The sequence below is a fragment of the Centruroides vittatus genome, unplaced genomic scaffold, assembly GCF_030686945.1.
Source record: "Centruroides vittatus isolate TY-2023 unplaced genomic scaffold, ASM3068694v2 contig_1159, whole genome shotgun sequence".
Taxonomy (NCBI): domain Eukaryota; kingdom Metazoa; phylum Arthropoda; class Arachnida; order Scorpiones; family Buthidae; genus Centruroides; species Centruroides vittatus.
This window is the reverse complement of record NW_027120745.1, coordinates 444378-469185: the sequence shown is the minus strand read 5'-3', so window position 1 is coordinate 469185 and position 24808 is coordinate 444378. Positions and strand designations below refer to the sequence as shown.

At 28.6% G+C, this 24808-nt stretch overlaps 1 protein-coding gene across 2 annotated transcripts in view; it reads right to left on the bottom strand.

The window, feature by feature from the left end:
• Positions 1–2361: 2361 nt before the first annotated feature.
• The window catches only part of LOC136980265 (DNA-directed RNA polymerase I subunit RPA49-like), a 29166-nt gene continuing 6719 nt past the window's right edge, over positions 2362–24808 (bottom strand). For both annotated transcript variants that reach the window (XM_067276354.1, XM_067276361.1), the window contains exons 4-12: positions 24218–24309; positions 21032–21072; positions 17393–17534; positions 17210–17311; positions 16517–16607; positions 13227–13366; positions 11404–11494; positions 4049–4171; positions 2362–2572 (exon numbers count right to left, since the gene is read on the bottom strand). In XM_067276354.1, coding sequence (XP_067132455.1) covers positions 2434–2572; positions 4049–4171; positions 11404–11494; positions 13227–13366; positions 16517–16607; positions 17210–17311; positions 17393–17534; positions 21032–21072; positions 24218–24309 — 961 coding nt within the window. In that variant the 3' untranslated portion in view covers positions 2362–2433. The remainder of the gene's footprint in view (positions 2573–4048; positions 4172–11403; positions 11495–13226; positions 13367–16516; positions 16608–17209; positions 17312–17392; positions 17535–21031; positions 21073–24217; positions 24310–24808) is intronic.

Genomic DNA, 24808 nt, shown 5'->3' with positions numbered 1-24808 from the left:
AGTTTGAATATACTGTGACTAATTCATACAGGATAAGTATATTTGAACACATTTGTATCATTTTGCCATAGGGAATTTTTTAAATAGTTTAGAAAAATCCCAGTAACACAGTAATGGTACAGTTGAAAGATAAAAATATTTTAAAGTTAATATGAATTTGTGTTAAAACATTGTGTTATATGAAAAAGTTTGTGTTAGCACATGTTTCATTTGCTTATTTTAACATTAGCATTAGCCTAGAACAAAGTAAGAGAAAACTGCATGTAAACATTATCATATTCCATTTTAAAAAATCTTAATTGTCACAGCAGTGTATGCTGTGACAGCAGAAAAACAGTAATGAAGTAAGTTAAGAATCTACAATATTATTAAAGCAAATTGAAATTAGTTTTAAATATTCTGAGATTTGAGATGAACAGACCATAAAAGTGAAGTCTAAAAGCTGAATTTAGAGCCATAAAGATGTATTTCCAAACGTTTATCCCTTCATTTCTCATGTTCTATATCAGAGGTCACCAAACTTTTTTCACGGCAGAACAGATAACCGAGAGAATGACGAGTATGGGCCGCATAACCATTTTGTTCCATATAGTACACCAAATAAACAAAAAATAAAGAACCAACATATTTATTTACCAATATATAAACACGATTGCTGCAGCAAACTTCATTGCAGGTACTTTTACAAAAAGCACTCTGATACCTAAAGTCACAAAAAGTCGCCGAAACTTTTATTTCGCCGATTTTCCTAAGAATTATTATTGTCAGATGCAAAAATCAGACTGGACTTCTGGCATTTATACTTACAATTATTCTAATTTTTTAATCATAGTAAGTTTATCTACAAGCTACGATATTTCCATATAAATAATTACATTTTACCTCATTTGTGGTACGGCGCGGCGGCGGGCCGGCTCCGGCCCGGCGGCCGTAGTTTGGCGACCCGTTCCGTACGACGTAAATTTTCTGAATTCATTATGGATACTTTAGGTATCCTAGGGACCCCTAAAGTATCCATATTGAATTTAGTTTTCATTTTATATCCATAGTGAAGCATCCAAAAAACTGAGTTTGCAACTCTAATCGTGTTAGCTGGAAAGAATATTTATTGCCTTTTTATAAAGTTTGCATTTCCTAATATACGTCCATATGGAAATAAAGTCTTCGATAGTTATTATTTTAAAAATTAATATTGATTACTAACACTATAAAATTTCAAATAAATCAAATTTGGCATTAACTGTTAAAAATATTTCCTCCATGTATTACATCTGTACTTCCAAAATTCTAAGACTTACTTTTTTAAATCCATTTTCATTTGTTCAAAACATAATGAAATTAATAAGGAACTCTAGGAAGAACTTCAAGATAAAAAACCCTCACCTGAAATTATTCTATCAAGGATTATATAATGAACAAAAAATGTTTTTGACCAAGTTGATGGATTTCATCAGTTGTTGAATACTCAATGGTCATTGAACATACAAAAATTCAATGACCATTGAGTATTCAACTGATGAAGGCTCATCAACTGGGTCTAAAACATTTTTGTTCATTAAATAATACTTGCTGGAGTAATTTAAGGTGTTTATTTTTTCCAAACCAACAATCAGAAGTCATTGCAGATAGACGAAATGGTGCATTAGGAACCATTAACAGACGTTTTTGCCTATATTGCTCGACGGTCATATCGGTTCGAATGAATTTTGCCAGTAACGAGCATCAATTTAAACTCCTTTTTACGTTTATAATGTATTTTATTGCATTTATATAGGCAGAAGAGCATAGAAATAGAACTGCCAAATATTATCTATTTCATATTATTTGTAGTTATTCTAACTTGTTAATTAACAAAACTTATTTAAAAATTTTTATTTTATAAGAAAAAATTTAAAATTCCATATCAAACCCGCACGTCTTAGAATTGAGGAAATATAGTACTATGGAAACAAAGAATAATAATTATAATTATTATAAAGACATGCTCCTAATTTATTTTTGTTTATAATTATGCACATAAACGATAATATTCTTCATAAAATTCATTCTTAGTTATGTGCTTACCAGTAAGATGAACAACATTAACCATATTTATCTTATTTTATTATTAATACATTAAAAACTAAAGAACAGGAAGAAAGATATAAATTTATATCAGTTTTTTTGGATGATGATGATTTAAAAATATAAATTTTTTTTAGGATTTTAAAAGTTATCGATCCTTCTGTCAAAAAAATACATTGGATCAAAGATTTTTCTATAACACTTCTTGAGAACAATAGACTTATAGCCAATTATTGGTTCCATTTTTGTTTTTAGTATCTGCTATAAATTTTTATTTAAACTCTTAACAGAAAAAGATCCTCGGCAATGAATCGTAATTTATTTATTTATAACAAATTTACATATCAAATTTATTCATTTATATAACTTTTAAGTTCTTCTTTTTTGTGTCTTTTCACTTAATACATACAATGGAATAGTCAAAATTGCAGTTTTTGTTATCCTTTTTGTTAGCTGGTCTTTGTGAATAACAACTTTACATCCAAGGGCTCCTGCCAAAGTGGCTAACCTATAAAAAAATTTTGAATTACATATTAATATAAAATATTCTTAATAATAAAAATAGAAATAGAAAATTAGGGAAAAAATATTTTACTCATATACGTCACAAGTTCAATTTCATGATTTTGTCATTTTTAACAAATTGTATATATAAATACTTTATTTCAGAGAACAAATAAAGTATGAAGGGTATTTGGAAAGTGGGTTCTCATTGATAAAAAGAAACATTTTGAACATTTTTTGTCATCAAAAATTTACACATATATTTATCTACTTTTCAACATAGTCACTTCCAAGATTGAGAAACTTTGCATATCGTCATACAGGTCGTTTTTATTCCTCATTAAAGAAGTCTGCCGCCATATTCTTAATTTTGCACGATTAGTCATATCTTCATTGCTATTGGACTGTCCCACTAAAAATCTTCCAAATGTAGAACCAGGTGGAAGTCGGTGGATGCGATGTTGAGGCTACAGAGCAGTCGATAGAATATTTTCCACCAGAATTGTTCGGCAATAGGCTCGTTTGAGTGGCAATGCGTGGTCGTGCATTATCGTAAAGAAACACAATGCCGATGCTCTTTAGATCCGACGATTTGTTTTAAATAGCCTGTCGTAATTTTTTAAGATTTCACAATTCCCACCCGTGCGTATTGTTGCTCGTGATTCGGAAATTCAATCGGAAAACACTTGTTATGGCCGACGGGGTCTTTGATCTTTTAGCTAATTTTATGACATAATTATAAATGTAAACAGATATATTTAATGTTTCTTTTTTTACCTTCTGAGATAACAATGTGCTGGCAAAACTCAATATATCTTATCTTTGTGAACTGTATTGTATTGTTTGATGTAAGTGTGTTTTTTTTAAATCTTTTTAATTGCTGAAGTATGAACACCATTGCTTGATATTTGTTCTGTACTATAATGTAAGTAAACTCTTGTTCTTAAAAAAATATATTTTTTCTCTTTTATAATGTAATATAGTGGAAAAAAACCTTTTCTTCCCTGTGGTAGCACTTATTCCAACTGAAGGACTTTTAAGTCTGAAATGTACATTTTGGAGAAAAAATGAAATATAGAATGAGGAATAACAGTAGGTCAACCTACGACCCGTGTTGTGATTGTCCTTTAAATATAACCACATTGTTACTGCATATATGAAGAAATAATAATATGTTTAATAACATTTTTAATAGCATGTAATAATATTGATTTACATTTTTCAATAGTATATGAAAAATTAAAAGTATTATATATCAGTTATATATAAAATGATTATCTATAAATTTTTTAAAAATTATTATTAGTAAACTTTAGTAGTTTTATACGATTTTAATATCACTGATAAATTTAAGTCTAATAAATATAAAAATTATAAAAGAAAAAAACAATTATTAATAAAAGTATATATTATGTTATTTCCTCATAATTGTTTTATAGATATCATATTCTTCTATAAATATTTATTATTAAATACAAACCTATTTATAGGTATCTTCAGGTCTGGTTGAATTTGATTTAAATTCACTTCAAATTCATCCACAAATAAAGCAAGAACCAATGCATGAGCAGCTAATTTATCTTTCATTTTATTAGGAAAGGATCTGAAATAATAATAAAAATTCAACATTACTAAACTTAGGAATAATATTTATGTAACATAATATAAAATTAAAATAATTCCATCATTAGTCAAAAGAGATCCAAGACAAATGAATAAAGATAATGATAAAATTCTTATATATTAGAATTATGATTATTTAGGATACATAGAGTATCCTAAATAATCATAATTCTAATCTCAGAGAAAATGCTTAAGGAAAAAAGACTATAAAATCCAAAATCTATACATAAAAAAAGCTTTCACCTAGATATTTCAGCTTCATCAATTTTTAATGGACAAGAAGGAATTTCCAGTCTATAAAAACTGATAAAGCCTAAAAATATTAAAATTAACACTCATTTTTATGTTCACTTTATAATGTTTTATTCATTAAATGCTGCCACTATGATCAGAACTACTACATAATTACTTAGTGTCGATTTTAATATTGCCAAATCAGAAGATATACGGTTGAATTCGTCTATCTCGAAAACCCCTTTATCTTGAAATTTATTTTTTCCCCTGCATTTTCGGCCTAAATTCTATATATCGGGCACGGGCAAATGCGGCTCTTTTTTGAGTTACGTGCGGCTCTTGCCGAAAGTATTAATTTCTGTTTTTTATTATTATTTTTACAATTTTATTTTTATAATTTTGTGAAAATATGTTTATTAGAAAAATTCAATATTTGTTTTATATTATATAATAAAATCGCGCACCTTACCATACTATCCACCACGACGGTACAGAACTACGGCTCCCGTGCATTTTGCAAAACCTACGTTTCGGCTCCCACCGAACCCTTGCTTGCCTGCCCCTGCTATATATTTTCCATGTTTGTCTTAGATAATTTTCTCCAAAACCTCTAAGTCTCAAATTATGGACTGGAGTGTTGATTACAAATTCAAAGCTCAGCAACTACATTTTGATAGCACAAACTGTATTTGACAACCATCTCTTGCAATACAGTACACAGTTGCAATTAACAATGCTTTTCTCTGATTGGCTACAAGTTTGGCTTATACCTTATTGGTTGAAGAAAGTCACGTGTCAGAAACTATTGACAACTATTTCTTTTAAGGTATGTTAGAAATGTTTTATTTCTACTTTATCCATGTTTATACTATAGTTGCTATTGTATTAATAAAGTACCATACTTCCAATCAAATCTATTACTGTGTAGGAATCTTTATATCTCAAAACCTATCTCACATTTTTTTCTTGTTCTGTGAGATTTGAGATAATTTAATTCTTTTTGGCTTCTTGTAGTTTATATTAAACTGAAGATTAAATAAACTGTATCTTAATTGTAAGTATTTATTAAAAAGTTAAATCTTAATCCATCAAAATAGGCCAGGATTGTAAAAACTGTGGAGAGCATAGTTAAACACTTGGTGTCATTTCTTGTGAATATGTGAAAAGAGATTGTCAATTTGGTGGGTTTTTGGGAACATACCTGCCACCAGCCACTGATATTATGGATGCGTTTACTTCTGAGCTAATTTTACTGTCGGCACGCTCGGCCTGTATACTTTCGTCCGAGCTCCACGCTCGTTGACGTTTACTTTACTGCTAGGTGACGTCATGTTTAGCGAAATTGGTAAGCTCAAAGTGCTAGCTAGTTAGTTGTCAAACTTTGTGCCAATTCAATATGGCTGCTCCCATGAAAAAATTACTTTCTGTACAAAGTAATGAAAATGGAATTAGATTTGGAAAAATAAACAGCAGAAAGTATTTTTATTGGTAAATTTCAATTATTTGTTGTGTAAAATGTTTACAATGATCTTTTTCAGTATAACGTTCGATAGCTCTAGATGACTTTTTTCATAAACAGAGAGTTAATGTGAAAAAAATTAAGTTTGATTCATTGTTTATGATTAAAAGTGAAGTTTACCTTACGTGTGTTTGGAATCTTCAGAAGTGTTATGTTCAGAGCATTAAATAAATCATAAAGAAATGAACAGCATTAATAATAATCCAAAATTACATAAGTTTGTATACTCGAACGAATTTTCACTTACACATGGGAAATGACTTCTCAAGAAATTGTATCATTTGAATACCATTTTCTCATTACAAACTAAACTTATATGATGACAGAGTAATACTTATTTCCATTGAAATAAGCTGCTGCTTCTTCAGTTGATGTCTTAATAGCCATATGCTTTTCATCAATAGAGCCTCTAATTACAGGAAAGTCAGACTGGGTATAAAAAATTCATTATTCTTACATCATCCTGCCCTGTGATGGCCAAGAGATTAGTTTTTCATTTTCATTTAACATTAACTTGTAAGAGAGAATTAACAACCTTATTTAAAATAATCCACGCAGTCTGTCTAGACATATTAAAACGATCGCCAATACCCTTAGAGAAAAGAAAGACAGAAAAAAATATGTTTTGTATTTAATATCAATTATTTGTTAATTTTAAACTCAGTTTAGTTACACCACAAAAGAACAATGTCACATCCATTCGCTGGGTAAAACAATTGCATTATATATGTATTATATGTATAATCTTCTATTCTCTTACATACTGCATCTGATTTCATATATTAGTGAGGTTGAGGCCAAAGTTTTAAATGCAAAAACGTGTATGTCGGACATTCGGCACTGCTTTCCTGTAAGCCTAGAAGTTTGACAATGGTATTTGGAAGTCGGTGGAATCATGCTAGACATTCCAAATGCCATTGTCAAACTTCTAGGCTTACAGGAAAGTGGCGCCAAACGTCCAACGTACACATTTTTGCATTTAAAACTTCGGCCTCAACCTCGCTATTACTTTGTATAAACAAACCTGAATAATTCTTGATTTGCCAATGTCCATAGGCAGCATAAAAGCTACTTTTGAGGAGACACAAGTCATCTTCCAGAGGAAGTAATTTTTCTGTGTCTATAATTGGTCTTATTTTTTAAAGGAGACTTTCAAAACATTCTCTTGTAAGTCTAAGGTTGTTTAAAATCAGCTGGCTTATAAAAAAGTAGTGTCTCTCCAATAAAAGTTTCTATCTTTTTTATTTGACCTTACTTTTCTTTATTCTTCTTTCATTTTTTCTACAATTACATCCACAATAAGATCATCCTCGTCCGATTCAGAATCAAGTAGTTCTATCTGTAATGTAACATTTAAAATAGCAGCTTTGACAATATTATTTGCAGGAAACTGCCATATTTCTTGTTAGCGTTCATGTTTACCTTTATACTGGACACGTAAGCACAAATACACATGCTAATGACGTCACTTCCAGTGTTCAGAAGTAGCACTATTAGCTCATAAGTAAACGCAACCAATGTGAATCAACTTTAACACATAATTGGAATTTAAAATTGACATATAACCTGTCTCTTTCAAATTGTTCAAACACCAAAATCTCTGTTGTTTTTTATTGTACATACACCATTATAACACCTTACACTTTTTTCCATCATACAGACTCTCTTGACACTATGAATTCATGGTGTTTCTATTGAAAATTTTTGACATACAGTTGCATTAACTGTATTCTGCAAAAGTTTCAATGAGTTCCTGCTTTCCGTGCTCTTGAGATTGCCACTAATTGGTCAAATTACTTCCCGACCATCCTGTATTTATTAATATCTGCTCCATAAATTGGTGAGTAGTGCCACTTTAATTTAACCACTCTGTACATGAAACTTATAGTAAAGATGTATAATATTTAACTTAATTTTTAACATTGGTTTCTTAAAATATATGTTTATAATTGTGGAAAAATTTAATGAAAAAAACAAAACAGAGAGCTAAATTATGTATTAAAAACATCCTAAATTGCATTTACTGAAATGCAACTTTGAAGAACGTAAAAAAAAAAAAAATGAGATCCATTACTAAACTTTAAGAAATATGAGGTCTTAATTAGATGGTTACTTTAATAAATTTTAAAACAACAGATTTTCAAAATTATTATTAGAAATTTTATATTAAATTTCAAGTGAAATGGAATGCATTAATTTTTGATGTACTGTTTAAGTGTTCAAATTAATTTAGTTAAATGAAGCATTTATATATCGAACTTGGCAACTGCATTAAACTTAAATATTTCATATTCGACATTACATTGACTATGACTTTTATAACACAATATTCGTCCGTGTTTCTTTTAAAATGATTCTTATAGACAATATTTGAAATACAATTTACATAGTTAAATGTTACTTAGAAATTGATATTCTTTCAATTTTTCAATAGTGCATTTGTATGAAAATTGCACAAAAATAGTGCAATTTTCATACAAATGCACTATTTTTAATACCTTTCAGTAATAATGTCTTTTACACTCTCAGAAATAGTTGACATATTAAATTTTCATTTTGTAACATATAAAATTAAATATTTATTTATTCTTTGCCAATTCTTGGTAAAACAATTAAGTTCCAAAATGAATGGCATTGGGTACTAAATTACAGATAAAGCAGATAAGATAACCTTTATTTGACATAATTAAAAAAAAGGGAATTAAAGTGGGAAAAACAATATATTTAGTTCATACATAAAGAGAAATACTGGTCTAAATCACCACATAATATATACTTAACTATTTTAAGTATGTAAAAAATTACATTAATCCAAATAGAGAGACAAATAAATACAATTGTAAAAAAGCAAAATAATTATTACACTTTATTATTTATATTATTTGTATATTTCCATAATATTTGACTTTTTTACTTAGTTTGTTACATCTCAGTTACTATTTGAACTTTTCCTGAGCATGTAACAATTTATAGTTATTAATTTACAAAATTAAAGCTAAGGGTGATGAATTTGTGATTTAATTGAAGAATGTTTTATGTATTATATATATTACTAAACTTATATATAAACATTTGTGAATTTAATTAGTGAAATATAACAGCAAATATTTTTTATACATAAAAAGTATAAAATTATACAAATGAATTACAATGTTAATAACATGTAAATAAAAAAATTATAAAAGTGACTGACTGATTTACTCAACCACACTTATCAATTATAAATAATTTATTATTTTAGATTTGTTATGTTGTAAATGAAAGAAGCTCAAGACTATTGGTTGAGTTTCTCTTTTGTTAAATTGTTTTCCATTAATTAATCATAATGAATTGTAATTAATACCCATATTTTATAAATTTATGTAATTAGAATCCAATCACAACAACTAAGTCAAACCAATAAGGTTTTCATTCTTTGTAAAAGAACTTAATACAAAATGCATTGACTTTGTTACATTGTAGTTAATAAAATTTTAAACTAAAGCCAACCACTGCTGTAGGCCATCGGGCTATATAATGGCTATATTAATAATAAATTATCAAACAATTTGACACTAAAGGGAGGCATCAGGTACCATCTCATATTAAATTTAATAATTATAATTTTAATTAAATAACTAAGATTAAACTGAAAGAAAAAAAAATCAGCCTGGAGGGGACTCAAACCTGCAACTGCTGCTTACCGTGCGGATGCATTGCCAAGTCCCTCTAGTGTCAAATTGTTTGGTAATTTATTATTATTATAGCTATTATATAGCCTGAAAGCATAAGGCAGTGGTTGGCTTTAGTAATATGTTGTATCAGGTAGTAGTGTTTTTGTAGTGTTGTTTGTAAAATTTTAAAATAATCCATAAATATGGCAACTGTAAAATCATTTATCATGATTTGCAATAGTGTTTGTATCTGTAATAATAGTCTAAAATTTAACAAAAACCTTCAGCAAAAAAATAATTTTATTTTATATTTTTAAATAAAAAAATATATTTCTAGGACATTCAAAAAGTAATGCATATAGGTATTTTTCTTACTCAAGGTTTACTTTTTTTACAAATCCAAATATACTACATTATTCCCCAATTAATTGGCTACAAGTACCCTTATTCCACATAGTCTCCATTTAAATCTATGGCCCTATGCCACCTAGATGCCAAAGCCTGTATGCCAGTTCTGCAGTACAACTCAGCTGATCTCTCTCTGAGCCACTTCCTGACGTTTCCTATGATTTACTCATTATTGTCATAACTATGTCTCATCTCCTGTGAAAACCTTGGATAAGAAATCTTCATCAGCTTAATCATGTTAAAGCAACTCTGCACAAATGGTCCTTCTTTGCTCCTTATTGTTTTCAGTTAGACACTTAGGTTATTCAAAAGTTTGTGCCAAGTGGATCCCTAAGCAGTGGATAATTGTGTTAGCACTACCCACAGAGATGCCTAGTTGAGCAGCAAGTTGTTTGGTTGCTACTCGCCCGTCATCTCAAATAAGCCTATTGGCATATTGAACTGTCTCTGGAGTCACAGAAGTGCGTGGCCATCCCAAGCGTGGAAGATCTGATAGTCTCACTTTACCTTGTTCTGTCATTGACCCTCTGCTAACCCAACGACCGACAGTACTCCTATCCACTGCTTCAACCCCCATAGACATGTTGTAACAGTCTGTGAATGTTTGAGATGGTCTCATGCTCCGCAAAAAGAAATTCAATCACAGCTCTCTGCTTTGTATGTGTCTCATGAGCAGCTGCCATTTTAAAACTAAACTACACTATAACCATCTAACGGAATTAATGGAAACTTCGTACGTTATACAACAATTGTTAAAAATACGTTATGCAAAGTTTCGTTCAATTCCAACAAAAGGCAGCCAAGAAATAAAATTATGTGAATTACTTATTGGATGACCCTCGTATATATGTATTAAAAGCAAAATGTTCCATCACCTGAAACCAAAATTAACACTTTACAAAGAAGTGCTATAAATAGAGACTCAACTCTGACTGCCAAGATAAAATATAACCAAATCAATCAAGATGGACAACAAGTACTTTGTCCACAATTTCCAAAATATTATGTTTCTAATAAAAACTATCTGTATATATTATTTTTATTTTTAACTTTAGTTTTATTTTTGGTCTTGGTGTAAAGGCCAGAGTTTTAATTATTACTTTTAGTTTTAATTAACTGGATACCCAGTAGTAATAATAAAAAACATTGTTATATCATAAAAAGAAGATAAATAAATAATCAATATATAAAAACAATATACAGTCAAACTTCTGAACATAAAAGTAGCCATTGTTCAGAGGTGACTTTGTTTGAAAGTTGACTATTTCTTGAAGATGCATTATGTATCAAAAAAGTATGTGTTCAGATATAAGCAGAATTACTAGATGAGTTAAAATAAAAATTAAAAATAAATAGCAGTATGATGAAAATAAGTATATTAATAATTATACATCTCACCTGTCTAATTTCCCAGATTGATTTGTCGATTTTGATGTGAATTTATCAAGTATCTTTTCTTTAAATAATGTGGGAACCGAGGGTAAAGGATCTTAAAGTAATAAAAAGACATTAAGTTAATATTTTATATCTTTTGAATTTCTACTTCATGATGTTTAAAAAAATATGAATTAATTTGTTAAATGAATTGAAAAAAAATTAATAATGTTTTTTGAAAATTTAAGAAAAAATTAGAATATTGAAAAATTATTATTAATAAATCTTATCACTATTACTAACCTTAATAAGGTACTTAGATTGTACCTTATTAAGTTAAAACATTACAAATTAAAGTTCTTCTAAACAACAAATCTAATTTTGTATATTCTGAATAAACAATACAATAACAAGATATTTTTAAAACTTTCAGATTAAAAGCTAAATTTCATCAATAAGCTAGTAAAAAGTATCGTAAACAGTGTCTTTTTATCTACTGTTTAAGCTTTAAACTGAAACATAGGTCTTTACTATATAACTGGAAACATCAGTTTGAGAGACCTTGTATTTTTGTAACGTCACATTTCGCACATTTGTTACTATACGAAAGATTTCTGATGTTTTCTTGGGCCATAAAAAAGCAAAATTACGATTAGTAAATTCATATTTATTGAAAACTAATGACATAGTAGAGAAACTAAGAAAATTTTTGAATAAATTCTAACTTTTAGTCATTTGTTATTGTACACATGATGCAAACTTTTCTGCAGCACTTCAGACTAATTGAATTGTTACATTTGATACACTTGTAGGAAGGCTTTCTGACCTAAAAGAATGAACACTTTGAATAGGTCTTCCTCTTCCCAAGCTTGTCACTTGAAACTTTATCTCCTGCAGCAGTATTTCATATTACTGTATTGTTTTCCATACAATGTCCTAACATCTCTAGGCAGATTAGAAATACTGAGCTGTCTTTTGATATGTATATCCAACAGAGAGTGAACCAAGCCTTTAACAAAACTGAAATATTTTGATGACTGGATTTTAACAATAGCACAAATAAAGTAAACTCTTGATGATTTATTAGTATTTGCTAATGGAATATCCATAATATAGTATTCTAAAATTAAGAAAAACCTTATCATAAGGCAACAAATTAGCAATCAAAAACTATGAAAAGTATACAATCTTAATACCTTTGCATTTAATATATAATACTAAATACCCAGTCAGTAAGACCTTCATGTTTTTAAAAAGCTATATGTATCTTCTAACGGGTCACAAACTGAACAGTATAATATGCATAGTGTAGGCAAGCAGTCGATAATAACATACTATAGATACGAGACAAAGCTCAAAAAGTGCTAACACATTGTAGCATAATATAGCAGTAACAGTCTCACAGATCAATGTTTCTGTTTAGAGGTTAATTTGCTTGTAACCTAAGGAATCAATTTTGGAAATAGCTAAAAATATTAAATTAGATTAAAGAAGTTTGCTGAATTAGTAAGTTTTCAAAATAAATTTTCCATTTTGAAATATCTTGCACTAATATCCATAATGAAATTAATTTAGTAACTTAATTCATTTAGTGTTATAAAATGAAAAAATTAAATATGTAATAATCGAATAAAACAAATATATATATTATTATCGACAAATCAACGATTTTAATTACATCTATATTTACAAATTGGTAATAAATTTAGCAATTCATATGAAATAAAAAACTATTAATTTCAAGATTCTTCAAGTAAATAATATATTATAAAACATTAAAATTTAAGTAAAATTATAAATATTATATAAAGTATACTTTTTCATCAGTATGTTACTTATTTTCTTACCTTTTCTCTTTAGTTCTCTTGCTTTTAAATTTGCTAATTGCATCATAAAGTAAAAGTATGTTAATAATTTTGCTTTATGCTTTCGTACGTCCTCTTTTATTGGCAAAGTTTTTAATTTGTCAATTATATAAACTCCATAACTAGAATAAGAAAGCAAACATAATTATAAAATTTTCTCCTCATGCATAAAGAATTATATATAAATAATATTCAACATTGTCATGTTGAATGTCAATAATTTTTTAAACAAGAGATTGGCCAAAATTGTCTTAATCTGTCTGTTTGAGAAATCAGCTGAAGAGCAAGTTGTTTGATTGTTTTTGCTACAGAAATTTCCCTAGTAGCCTGAGGGGTAAAAACAATTTTGTCTCTACATTAACTGAAAGAAGTAATTTTCAAAGCTTAGGCCGCAACTCCACTAGTGTGAAAATGGCTGTAAAACCCCTCGCCGTAAAAGCTTTTAATTACGTGACCTATTTGCGTTCGTGCTCGGATTGCGATGGAGGTCCGGCTAGCGAAGCTTTTTACGGCGATGGTACTATTACAGTTGTATAGGCCGTGTTTCTTTATGCAGCGAAAATGACGTCACAAGCAGCTATTGCTACACGTCGCTGCATCATAGTTTAGAAATGCTTCCCATTCGAGCGAAACATGGACGCCGTAATCTATCCTTTAATTCCAGTTACAGCCAAAAGTAGTGCTTTAGTTAAAGAATTACAATATTTAAATAAAGAGATATAAAGAATTGAGCATTTCTCTTTCCGAAAATGTGAACAAAGTAAAGAGATAGGAGATGTATAATTATATTTAAAATATAGTATTTTCTTATTCTTTAGATAACTTGAGTCATTTTCTAAAATCTAATTCTTCTTAATCTTTACATAATATTTTTATCAACAATGACTTCGACTTTTTAATTTTTACAGCATAATATTGTATTATACACACAAGCGTCCATTTTGCTTTACACGTGTAGCGGATGTAAAAGCTGCTTTATCTTTGCTGCAGCGATCTCTTGCAGCAAACATTTAGAAACAGTTCGCTACATTGCAGCGCTGCATTTAGAAACAGGTTTCAGAGTGTTTGCTGTAAAGCGCTTCTTGAGCACTGCATAAAGGAACGCAGCTTTACGTGATATATCGATATAAAGACAATGATTATATTCTACGAGTTTATTCTGTACTATAATTACAAATGTAGTGAAAATAATATCTTTACTTTCATATATTAGCTTTTATTATTGTATTATTAAGATAATATACAGCACTTATAAGCTTAGGTTTTTTTTTCGACAATGTCCCTCTGGTGACGAATTAACTTTAAAATTTTTTTTTATTTTTTAATTGTTGAATTTCGTCTTTAGGTAATTTTTTTAAATTTAATCAAGGACGACACAGTCTGTTCAAAAATAGTTTAGAATCCACCATTTATTTCTTATTAAGTGTTCCAGAACACCTTTCGACGACCGGACCTTCCCTTTGAGGCTGCTAGGTCGCCAGGTAAAAATCGTTCCTTTAAAAAGCACATAAAAAACACCAAAATTAAAACAAGAGTAAATAATTTTTGGAACTGGCAGATCTTACAGACATCTTCAGGTTTTTATCCTATCCAGTAAGGGACTTCTAGACTTTTATATCCACTTAGAGAATGCTGTTTTATGTAGATTTTAATGGTGTCCCGCTGGTGATGAATTAACTTTAAAACTTTTTGTGTCTTCTTTGATTAAATTAAAAAAATTACCTAAAGACAAAATTCAACAATTAAAAAAAAAATTTTTTTTCTTAGGTTTTTTATTATATACTCCTCTAAATGAAGGATTTTCCTTTGGCCGTCCATATCTCGTGTTTTAGGCATTCATTATTATAATGGGGATACCTCTTGTCGTAGATATATAAATACTTTTGGATGTTTTTGATAAATCTTTCTGGATCTATTCTAGTTCTTTTCCAAGCAGCCACGAAAGAATGTACACAAAAGCTCGTTTTCTGCCATTTTTGCACCGTATCACAATGACCTAGATTTCCCCCAACTTCTGATTGGTGGATGGTACCGTTTTATGGTCATATTCACTTCAAAAATTGAACACTGCTCGACTCACTTTTACATTTGTTTTACGACCCGCTCGGGCGTAAAATGTCACGGTCACACGATTAAAAGCTTTTACGGCGAGGGGTTTTACGGCCATTTTTACGCTAGTGGAATCGCGACCTTAGAGAGTGAAGAAAGAATAAAATAAATAAAAAACATTTTTGATTGTTCATTTTGCATTTTTTTTTTTTGACTAAAATGCTTTTATTTATTTTCTGAATTTAATTATTATTTGTTTCTGAATTTTAATATATTTATTTTTTGTTTATTATATCCGAAGACAAAACATGAAATCTGGAAAATATTTAACAAGTTTCACAAATAAACTTTGGACATCAGAAGTAAATTTATCTACATTTTGCAATATTAACTTGACTTTTACCATGAAAAATAAAAATCATAAATTTTACAAAGCTGTATATTAAAAACTTATAAAAAATTCAGATAGAAAGCAGAAATAAAAATATAAATATTTTAAAGTAAAATAAAAACTCAAAAAGGAAACAATCAATTAAAATATAATTAATTCTAGTTTTAAGAAAGTAATTATAAGACTATCATTTGGAGACATGACTGGATGAAGGTTGTTATATTAGAAAAATCAAAGTTTTGAATGAATTGATGTTCAAGTTTTTATTATGTAATTATTTCAATGCAAATATATTCACAAAATAATATGTTGCAGAGTAGCATTACAGTGTCATTTAATTTCAAGGATGGTGGTATGTGAGAGATTGTTATGTTAAACATTTATCCATACAGGACTATCGGGTTTTGAATAATTTTAACATAACACCTTCATCCATCTGGGTCTTCATTTATAATAGATAATTAAAATTATTAATAAATGGTGATCTTAATTGTTTAGAAACATCTGCTTACAGCAGAACTGAACTCATAATTCCTGCAAACTAGGCAAACATATTAGTTATGCTGTCAAATTATCAAGCAAACTCTTACTGGATTATTCTGGATTAAACTTGCAGAGTAAAAAGAAATTAAATAAAGATCCATAATGAAGAAATCCTAGATTACAATTTTTGAACAGCCTAACTGATATAGCCTAGGCCACAAGAATTAAAAGTTTGATTTCAAACAGATTTCTCCCTAGACATTTCTGAGTTAGTATTAGAATTAATTTAAATTAGTCCAGCTACTTTTTGTGTATAATTTCAGTAAGTTATTGCAAAACTTCAGCTTACGTTGCTTGTTGCTGCCACTCTGTTATTTGATCTTTTGAAGCATTCAAAAAAATATCAGGTTCTATAGCATTATATTCTGCATCAGAAATAACTTAAAAATTAAGGATAACTTAAACTTACTTTTAAAATATTTTTTATAAAACAAATGATAAATCCTTCAACAATAATTGTAATAAATTTTTAAATTAGAAATTATTTTTCAAGTAATTGAATAAAAATATTTAATCAAAAATATGATTTTAAACACAATATTGTAGATTTATATCATAAAATTTGCTAAATGATCCGAATGAAATGTTCAAACAATGGTTATATCAAAATTAAATGTCTGGAAGTGAGGAATTGGGTGGAGGTCCAGATAGTGTAACTATTTAACCAGAATTTTCTAAACTATTTAATAAATATTAATTTAATTATAATTATTAAATTTAATAAGAGATAACTCCTAATGCCTACCTCTAGTGCAAATTATTCAGTATTTAATAATTATTTATAGTGGTAATTTAGCCCAATTTAATCTGGTAATTATTTGGCTTTAATATAATAATCTTCGGGTTTTAAGATATTTATATACGAACTTAAAAATAATCCAATATTTTATATTTGGAATATATTAAAATTAAATCAAATTATGATCAATATAAATAATGTTTCTTATTGTATATTATTAATAAATGCTATATTTAAGGATACTATCTTGAATTTTATATACATTTTTAGCTACAAAGGCATTTCTATCCTGAGGTGGAATAATTTCAGAGTAAGTTGCTTCTTTCTCTTCTAATGAATTACTCTCTGGAAAAAAGGCAAGTTTATATAATTTTAAGTTTACATATATAATATTGTTAGTTTATATACGAATAGAATAAATATTACTATTTAAAGATTCTTCCTTTGCTTCTTCTATAGCCTTTGCAGCTACAATTTCCATATCATCTGTTCCAATTGAATGTTGTAATCGTGATTCTAGCTGTCCTTTTTTTATTTTACTGCCAAATTTCTTTGTTAATTGATCAACCTAAAAATTAAATCATCATATTTATTTATATCTCCTTTCATTCTATGTATAGAATATGTTATAAATATGATGTTAAAAATTATAAATCATCATTTACATCAAACAAAATTTATAATAAATAATTGATTCAGCTAATGCAGTTCCAACAACTTTCAATACTCATAAAATTAAGCTTCTTTTAAAACATGTTAAAGTGATCAGATGTCCAGAATTAGCAGGATGGTCCTGCTTTTCAATATGCCATCTTGATTTGAAAAATGTTTTGCTTCTGGACTGTTTCATAGTTATATTCAAAAATAGCCAATGTTCATTGTATGAAATGTAAGTCAAAGATGAATTGCATATAAGTTATAGTGTAAAAACTTTTAATATTCAATTATGTGGATCAATTATAAAAAAGAGTTGATGCTTTTTGCTAATTATTTGAGTTAAAAAAAAAGAGGCAGTTAAAGCAAACAAAGCTACACTCAGAACCATAATAAATTGTTCATTGACACTATTGCTGTAGATCATTATTTTGTAAACAAGACAAGACTATATGGATAAGTAAAATGTTCATTGGTTGCTTGTAATATCTGTCATTAATGATGTCAGAAAGCTATAAAATCAATGACTAATCTGGAATTGATCATGTGACTCATCTGACATATCAAAATGCCCTGCCTAGCGTCCCACTTTTACTTTCCCAGTTGTTATGTATACATAACAAGGGAAAGTATTGGAATCGTGTCAAATTTGACCTTCAAAGTTTTTTGCAAATCTCTACATTTTGAGACCTGCTGAATCCAAAAAGTCAAAAAAATGGCAAGAAAATTCAGTGGGTTGGTATGGGCGTTTGTGTGTGGGCATCTATTTCACTTAATATCTCAGGATGGGATAGAGATTAAGTAATGAAATTTGGCATGGTGGCTTGTATATGAAGGACATTGATGCTATTAAATTTTGATGGTTAAAGGTTGAGGAGGTAGGGAGATAAAGAGGTCGTGTGTATTTCAGTAGGATTAGACTTAATGACAATTTTACTCATTATTAACATTTATACTTTTAACACAATAAACAACTTCTTTTAATAACACTGTAGTGCATAACACAGAGACACAGATTAAAACTTTTCACAGTGTTGTATACGATAGAGAACCAACCATTTTGCGGGCAACACCATTCTGGTGGTCTGGTGGGGATGACTTTTAGTTCTCAACCAGATGAAGGCCTTGGTGGAGGCTGAAAACGTTAGTTGGTTCTCTATCGCATACAACACTGTGAAAGGTTTTAGTCTGTGTCCCTGATTTATACTTTTTTTTATAAAACTCACCCCTACCTTCAAAATTAAGCTTTTTGCCATTTTTATAGTAATTAAAAATATAAAATGTTTTTTTATAACAAAATCTCATAACAGATGGTACCACATACAATTATAAAACAGAGCTTCATTTCATCAAATTAGTCAGCTGAATAGTAAGTAAAATCAGGTGGGCAGAGCACAATCTAGTGAGACACTGCAATCCTGATAATAAAAACTGACTGACCGAACATTACATGAGTAATGTTATCAGTCAGTAATGTTATAGTGTCATTTACATAAGTAAATAACACTATAATTAGTAAAAATTCTTGCATTTTACTGACGCTGATATGAGAAGGATGTGTTAAAATAATTTAAAAATTTATAACTTAATTAAGCATTAATTAATTACATTTATTGTTAATTAATAGTAATTCACTTATTGCATAATTAAAATAAGAAAGTTCAAGTAATTTATATTACTGCACTCCAAGCAAATAACAATTAATATGATAAATGTGAGGATCAAAAATGGGGAGGGAGAAGAACCTTTTAATAATTATCACTAAACCTAATATTGCAACTTCGATATGAATATGATCTCATCAGGAGCCAGAATATGTTAACTTCCTAAACTGACATTTTCCCACAGTCGATTGTAAGAAAGTTATGACATGTTTTCCTCAACTTCAGATTAGTCACAGCTTTGGACAATTTCATCTTTGAATATAATAGATTCTGGATGATTTCAAAGAGTTGCCATCCACTCTTCAAGCCATCAAGATCTGTGTTTGTGTGCTTCCCTACTCAGACTTACATTTCCAAACTCTTCAAGTTTGATCTTATCAAGAACAGTTTCCCAATAACCTACTCAGCATATCCAATGTGAAATCTGTTCATCAGAAATGTGGAAATTATTTGTCAGAATTCAAAGTTATTTGTAGATTATAAACTTTCTCTCTGAAATTATAATTCTGTAACATGAATACTATGTCTTACTTATATGTGTAACATACTGTACAAACTTTAATGCCATCTAATAAATGTTTTAAGAGTAGTTCATTGTTTCATTGTGTTGAGTAACTCCAACTGAATCTTGTCATTTCTTTTCATCCTCTTACTCCTAGTCTGTCTTACAAGACCATATTGTTGCCATCTCCAATACTTAAAACTCAATTAGTCAGTGTAACCTACCTGTTGTCAGAAATTTCTGAGTTTAATCACATTTGGCAACAAGTATAAGAGGGTAAGCCCCACATAAACATTTAATATTTAAAGCACACAATTCACATTGATAATTATTACATAATGATTACATAATCTTCACACTACTAGTCTTGGTATGGCTGAGACTAGTAGTGTGAAAAGACAGTTTAAAGATAATTGTTTACCTTAGGTCAGGAACAGATCCACAAAGACTACAGGTATATAAGCCTGCCCCATTGACAAAAAAATATTTTAATTTATTTGTTCAAACTTAGAACATTGGTTTTAAAAACATTTACGATGGAAAATATGGTTTATCAGACCATCCATAATATAATCATCTTACATTATTAATAAAAGGATTTATCATTATTCAAATATTTTAAACTTTTTGAATTATTCTGAATCTGTAACTACTTCAAGTTAATGGTAATTATAACCAAAATTCTGATAACACAAACAAAGTTTTACATAACTTTAATGTTTCAAGATATGCTAATCCTGATAACATTAAGTGAGTGATAACAATATTCATAATTACAATAAGTACATTTTACTGTAAATGAAAAAGCATTTTAGAAATGTATAATTTAACAGATTTAAAGATACATCTCATGATATTATCACTATTAAAAATATTTAAAATTATCAATGTTCAATATTTTGTGCATATTGTATTCAAATTGTACAGAGTTATCTAAAATATTGACTTGGAAGGAATCCAAGTCAAAATTGAATGGCAAGACCCAGTTGAGTTACCTTCATTAACATTACACAAACCTTCTTTATTTTTATATTTATCTAACTTAAGAGATGGAACATGGAAATTTAAAACTATAAAATATATATTAATCTCTATTATTAATAAATATACTTTTTGTTATTCTATATTCATTAAAAAAAAACAGTAAATTAAATATTTTATTTCTGCCATCAAAACTGACTGACACTTAATATAATAGTCTATATCTCAACTCCAAAACTTAAACAAAAATAAGAAAAAGTTAACCTTTTCTCTGTAAGTTGTTTCATTTTCTTTTGATTCTTTTTCTATAAAAATTTTAAATTGTTTAAAATCAAATATTGTTTTTAATTAATATTTTTAAAAGTTACCATATTTTTTCTTTATAAGATACACATTTTTATATCTAAAATTTATCTGAAAATTAGAATGCATCCTATAAGCTAAATGCGAAGTTTTTCCTAAAAACTCGACATAAAAATATGAAGTGGCCAATACAGTGATACATCTTATAAAAGTTAAAAATATGGTATATTTAAATATAAAAAAAAAATTAACTTGATGTTTTAACAATCTACAGTAGAGCGTCACTTATCCGAATCAATTGGAGACCGGGGTTGTTCGGATAACTTATTTTTTGGATAACCGATCACGTACGAAAAAATATATAAACCTATCCCGTGTTGAAATTTTTCTCCGTTGCGTGTCGCTTCGCGTCGAATTTTCGTCGATTTTAAGCCTAACGAAAATTTTTATAATAATAATAGAGGCTATTGTATCGTTAAAAACGATTTCTTTATTTTGTACAAATAAAATAAATATATTGAAAAATATAAAACAAAAAATTACACTTTAGAAGTTAATCTAGTATCAAAAAATGTTCGATTCGGCACAAACCGGAAAGCTTTTGATTAACCGATGTTTCGGTCGATCGGCTTTCGGATAAACGACGCTCTACCGTAATAACATTGTACATAATAAAATAAATAACGATTAAAATAAAATTTTTAGTAACTTAATATTTTTCTGTTTTTATACAGAAAGTTGTCATAATTGTCTTCAAGCAACAGAAAAATACATTTTGCTTTTATATTAAATATATTCTTTTGATTTCTAATTTATTTTAAATAGAATTCAAATCTTACCATTAAATTGAATATGTTATTAAAAGTTGTTCATTTCAATATGATATATTTTGCTCTTTTATTCCAAATCATCAAAAAATTTAAACAAATAAAAAAAAGTAAATTTCTGATTTAGAAAAGTTGTATGTTAAAGATTTATTCAAAATACATTTTCTATTTGCCTGATCTTTTTTTAATATTTGGACAGTTTATAAACATATTATATAAGCAAATTCTATGCTTATGTAAATTAACAATTTATAATATTTGAATTAAAATAAAATCAACTGTTTAAATTATTTTTGCTTACATATTGATATATTAGGCAAAAAAATACATAAGATCTTAAGTAGCATAAGTATAAGTAGCATTTAAAAGGAAACTTTCTGCCTTATTCTTATCTTATGGCCATGCAAATGCAAATGAGCAATTATTCTAGCCTGATGTTAACAAATGAGAGAATGTAACATCAGGTTATGGCATTTCTAGCTTTCTTGTTTCTCATTCTTGCTAACATTGTCATGCAATAGTATAAATTTTCCCCCTTTATTGAGAGAGAAAATGGATCAATGATGACATTTATTCTCTCCATTTTGATGACTTTTTAATCATTTATTCCATATCTCAGGATAAGCCATAACTGAATTAATTAATTTCTTTCTAGAAAACTTTTTATTTTACAATATTACTGGCAATGTTGTTCAGACAATGGTTGCTATCCTATACAACAATGATACAAAAGACCCAGTAAAATGAAAAAAAAAAAAAAATGTGATAAAACAAAAGGAATAAAACAATTAAATATAATAAAGCATTTTTTTGGAAACAGCCTTAAATTTAGTGAATTTGATATGAAGTTTATCTTCGATTTTTACGGCTGCTTTCCGATAGCGGTAAAAAAATATTTAATAGTAACATTAAGAGGGGATGTGAAGGTAAATACATTGAAATGAAAGTAGACCATTAAAATATTTATAAGTGTATATCCAATTGAAATATTCAATGCATTTATAGAAATTAGGGAAACCTAGGTAAACATGTGCAACTTCTGGGCAGTCTATAAATGGAAGGCTAGAAAGTTTGTTGACTAAAATATAGCCAAATTAGCCAAATTAAATTTTAGCCAGTTCTGAATAAAACTTTGATTATTTTTCTTCTTTGTGCCTATATATACTGAAGAAGCCATGTTTGAATCATACGCATACTGAAAATGAGGTAAGAATCTGATGCACAAGTGCAGTATTAAGCAAGAACTTTAAACCAAAATAAAAATCAAACAATGCCATCTGTGAAAGCAAAATTTTCCATTCCGCAAGCAAGAGATTCTATTTTTTGCTTGAGCACGATTTTTTTTGCAGAAGTGATATTATTAAAAACTGCTCATTCAGTACTATTCTCACATCTGCATGACCAGGGCCTTATTCACTTTTGATGTCATTTATTATTGAAGTGTATTTTCTAAGATTGCTGAAAATAACAGAAAATTGTAGTGTCATAAATCCTGATGATACAATTCTTTCAATAATTTATTATATATATATATATATATTTTTTTTTTCATATTTTTTTTTTCATTTTTGATTCTTTTCACCTATGAATACTAAGAGGTCTTTTTTCTATACCCACTGAGTTCAGTAGGCCAACTACAATGGAGTCAACCAGGTGGTGAAAGACAGATCATAACATCTGGGATGGTCCCACCATAAAAAATTCTTGGAGATTTCACTTGCCCAGAATCAATTCCAGATCTCTTAAGAGCAGTAGGCTGGTGTCTTAATTGCCTCAGTCATCAGCTATTATATAAATAAATTACAAAAAAATGCAAAGCTGCAGAATAAAAATGTGTTTTTAAAAGACATAAATAATTTTAAATGATCCTTGAAATTTAGTCTCATAATAATATATTTATTTTTTAAGTAAGACAAAGCTTAAAAATGTAAAACACTAGAACAAATTCACACAAAACAGAAATTAACTTCTCACAACAAATTAATTTGCCTGAGAAGTTAATTCAAAGTTACCTATATATTGAGAATAAATTATCTTATAACTGGTTATCACAGATTTAAATTAAGCTTGTTAGACTGTCAGGAAAAAATGAGAAAAAAATCAATTTCAGAAAAGCCATTTGAAATATATATAATTCAATTTATATGATGTAATATTGTAAATACTATTTAATACAATTCAATCATGAGTTATTTTTACAATTTAAATTATTATTTATTTACGATATTTTGAATTTTATCATATTATTTAAATGTTACAAATTTAATATGTTGGATGTATAAAAAACTGTTAAATAAAAAAAGTATGTTGAATATCATACCTGCAACTTCTATCACTGGTCGTAAGTTAAATAATTGAGTTTTATGTAATTTCATACATTTTGTTTTTTTGTTTAACACTCCAACAAAGTATCTGTAAATAAATAAACACTCAACAAACCCGATAACATTAATCCATTACATCATCAACTGCCGTAAATAATCGGACTATAAACGATTACAGATTATAAATAAATTTGGCACTTGAGGTAGGCGTTAGGTGCCATCTCTTATTAAAATTAATAATTATAATAATTTAAATAAATTTAGATTAAACTGGAAGAAAAGAATTGGCCCGAAGCGGGACTCAAACCCGCAACTCCCGCTTACCGTGCGGCCGCGTTGCCAGTTATGCTACCCGGACCTTCGGTCTGATCTCCTCTTCCAGTACATTTAAGCCAAAGACATAACCTTCGATGGCTATTACGGCGCCGACTGGGGACAACTCCGTGCCGACGTCCAGCAATAGCCGTCGATGGTTATGCCTTTGGCTTATATGTACTGGAAGAGATCAGACCGAAGGTCCGGGTAGCATAACTGGCAACGCGGCCGCACGGTAAGCGGGAGTTGCGGGTTTGAGTCCCGCTTCGGGC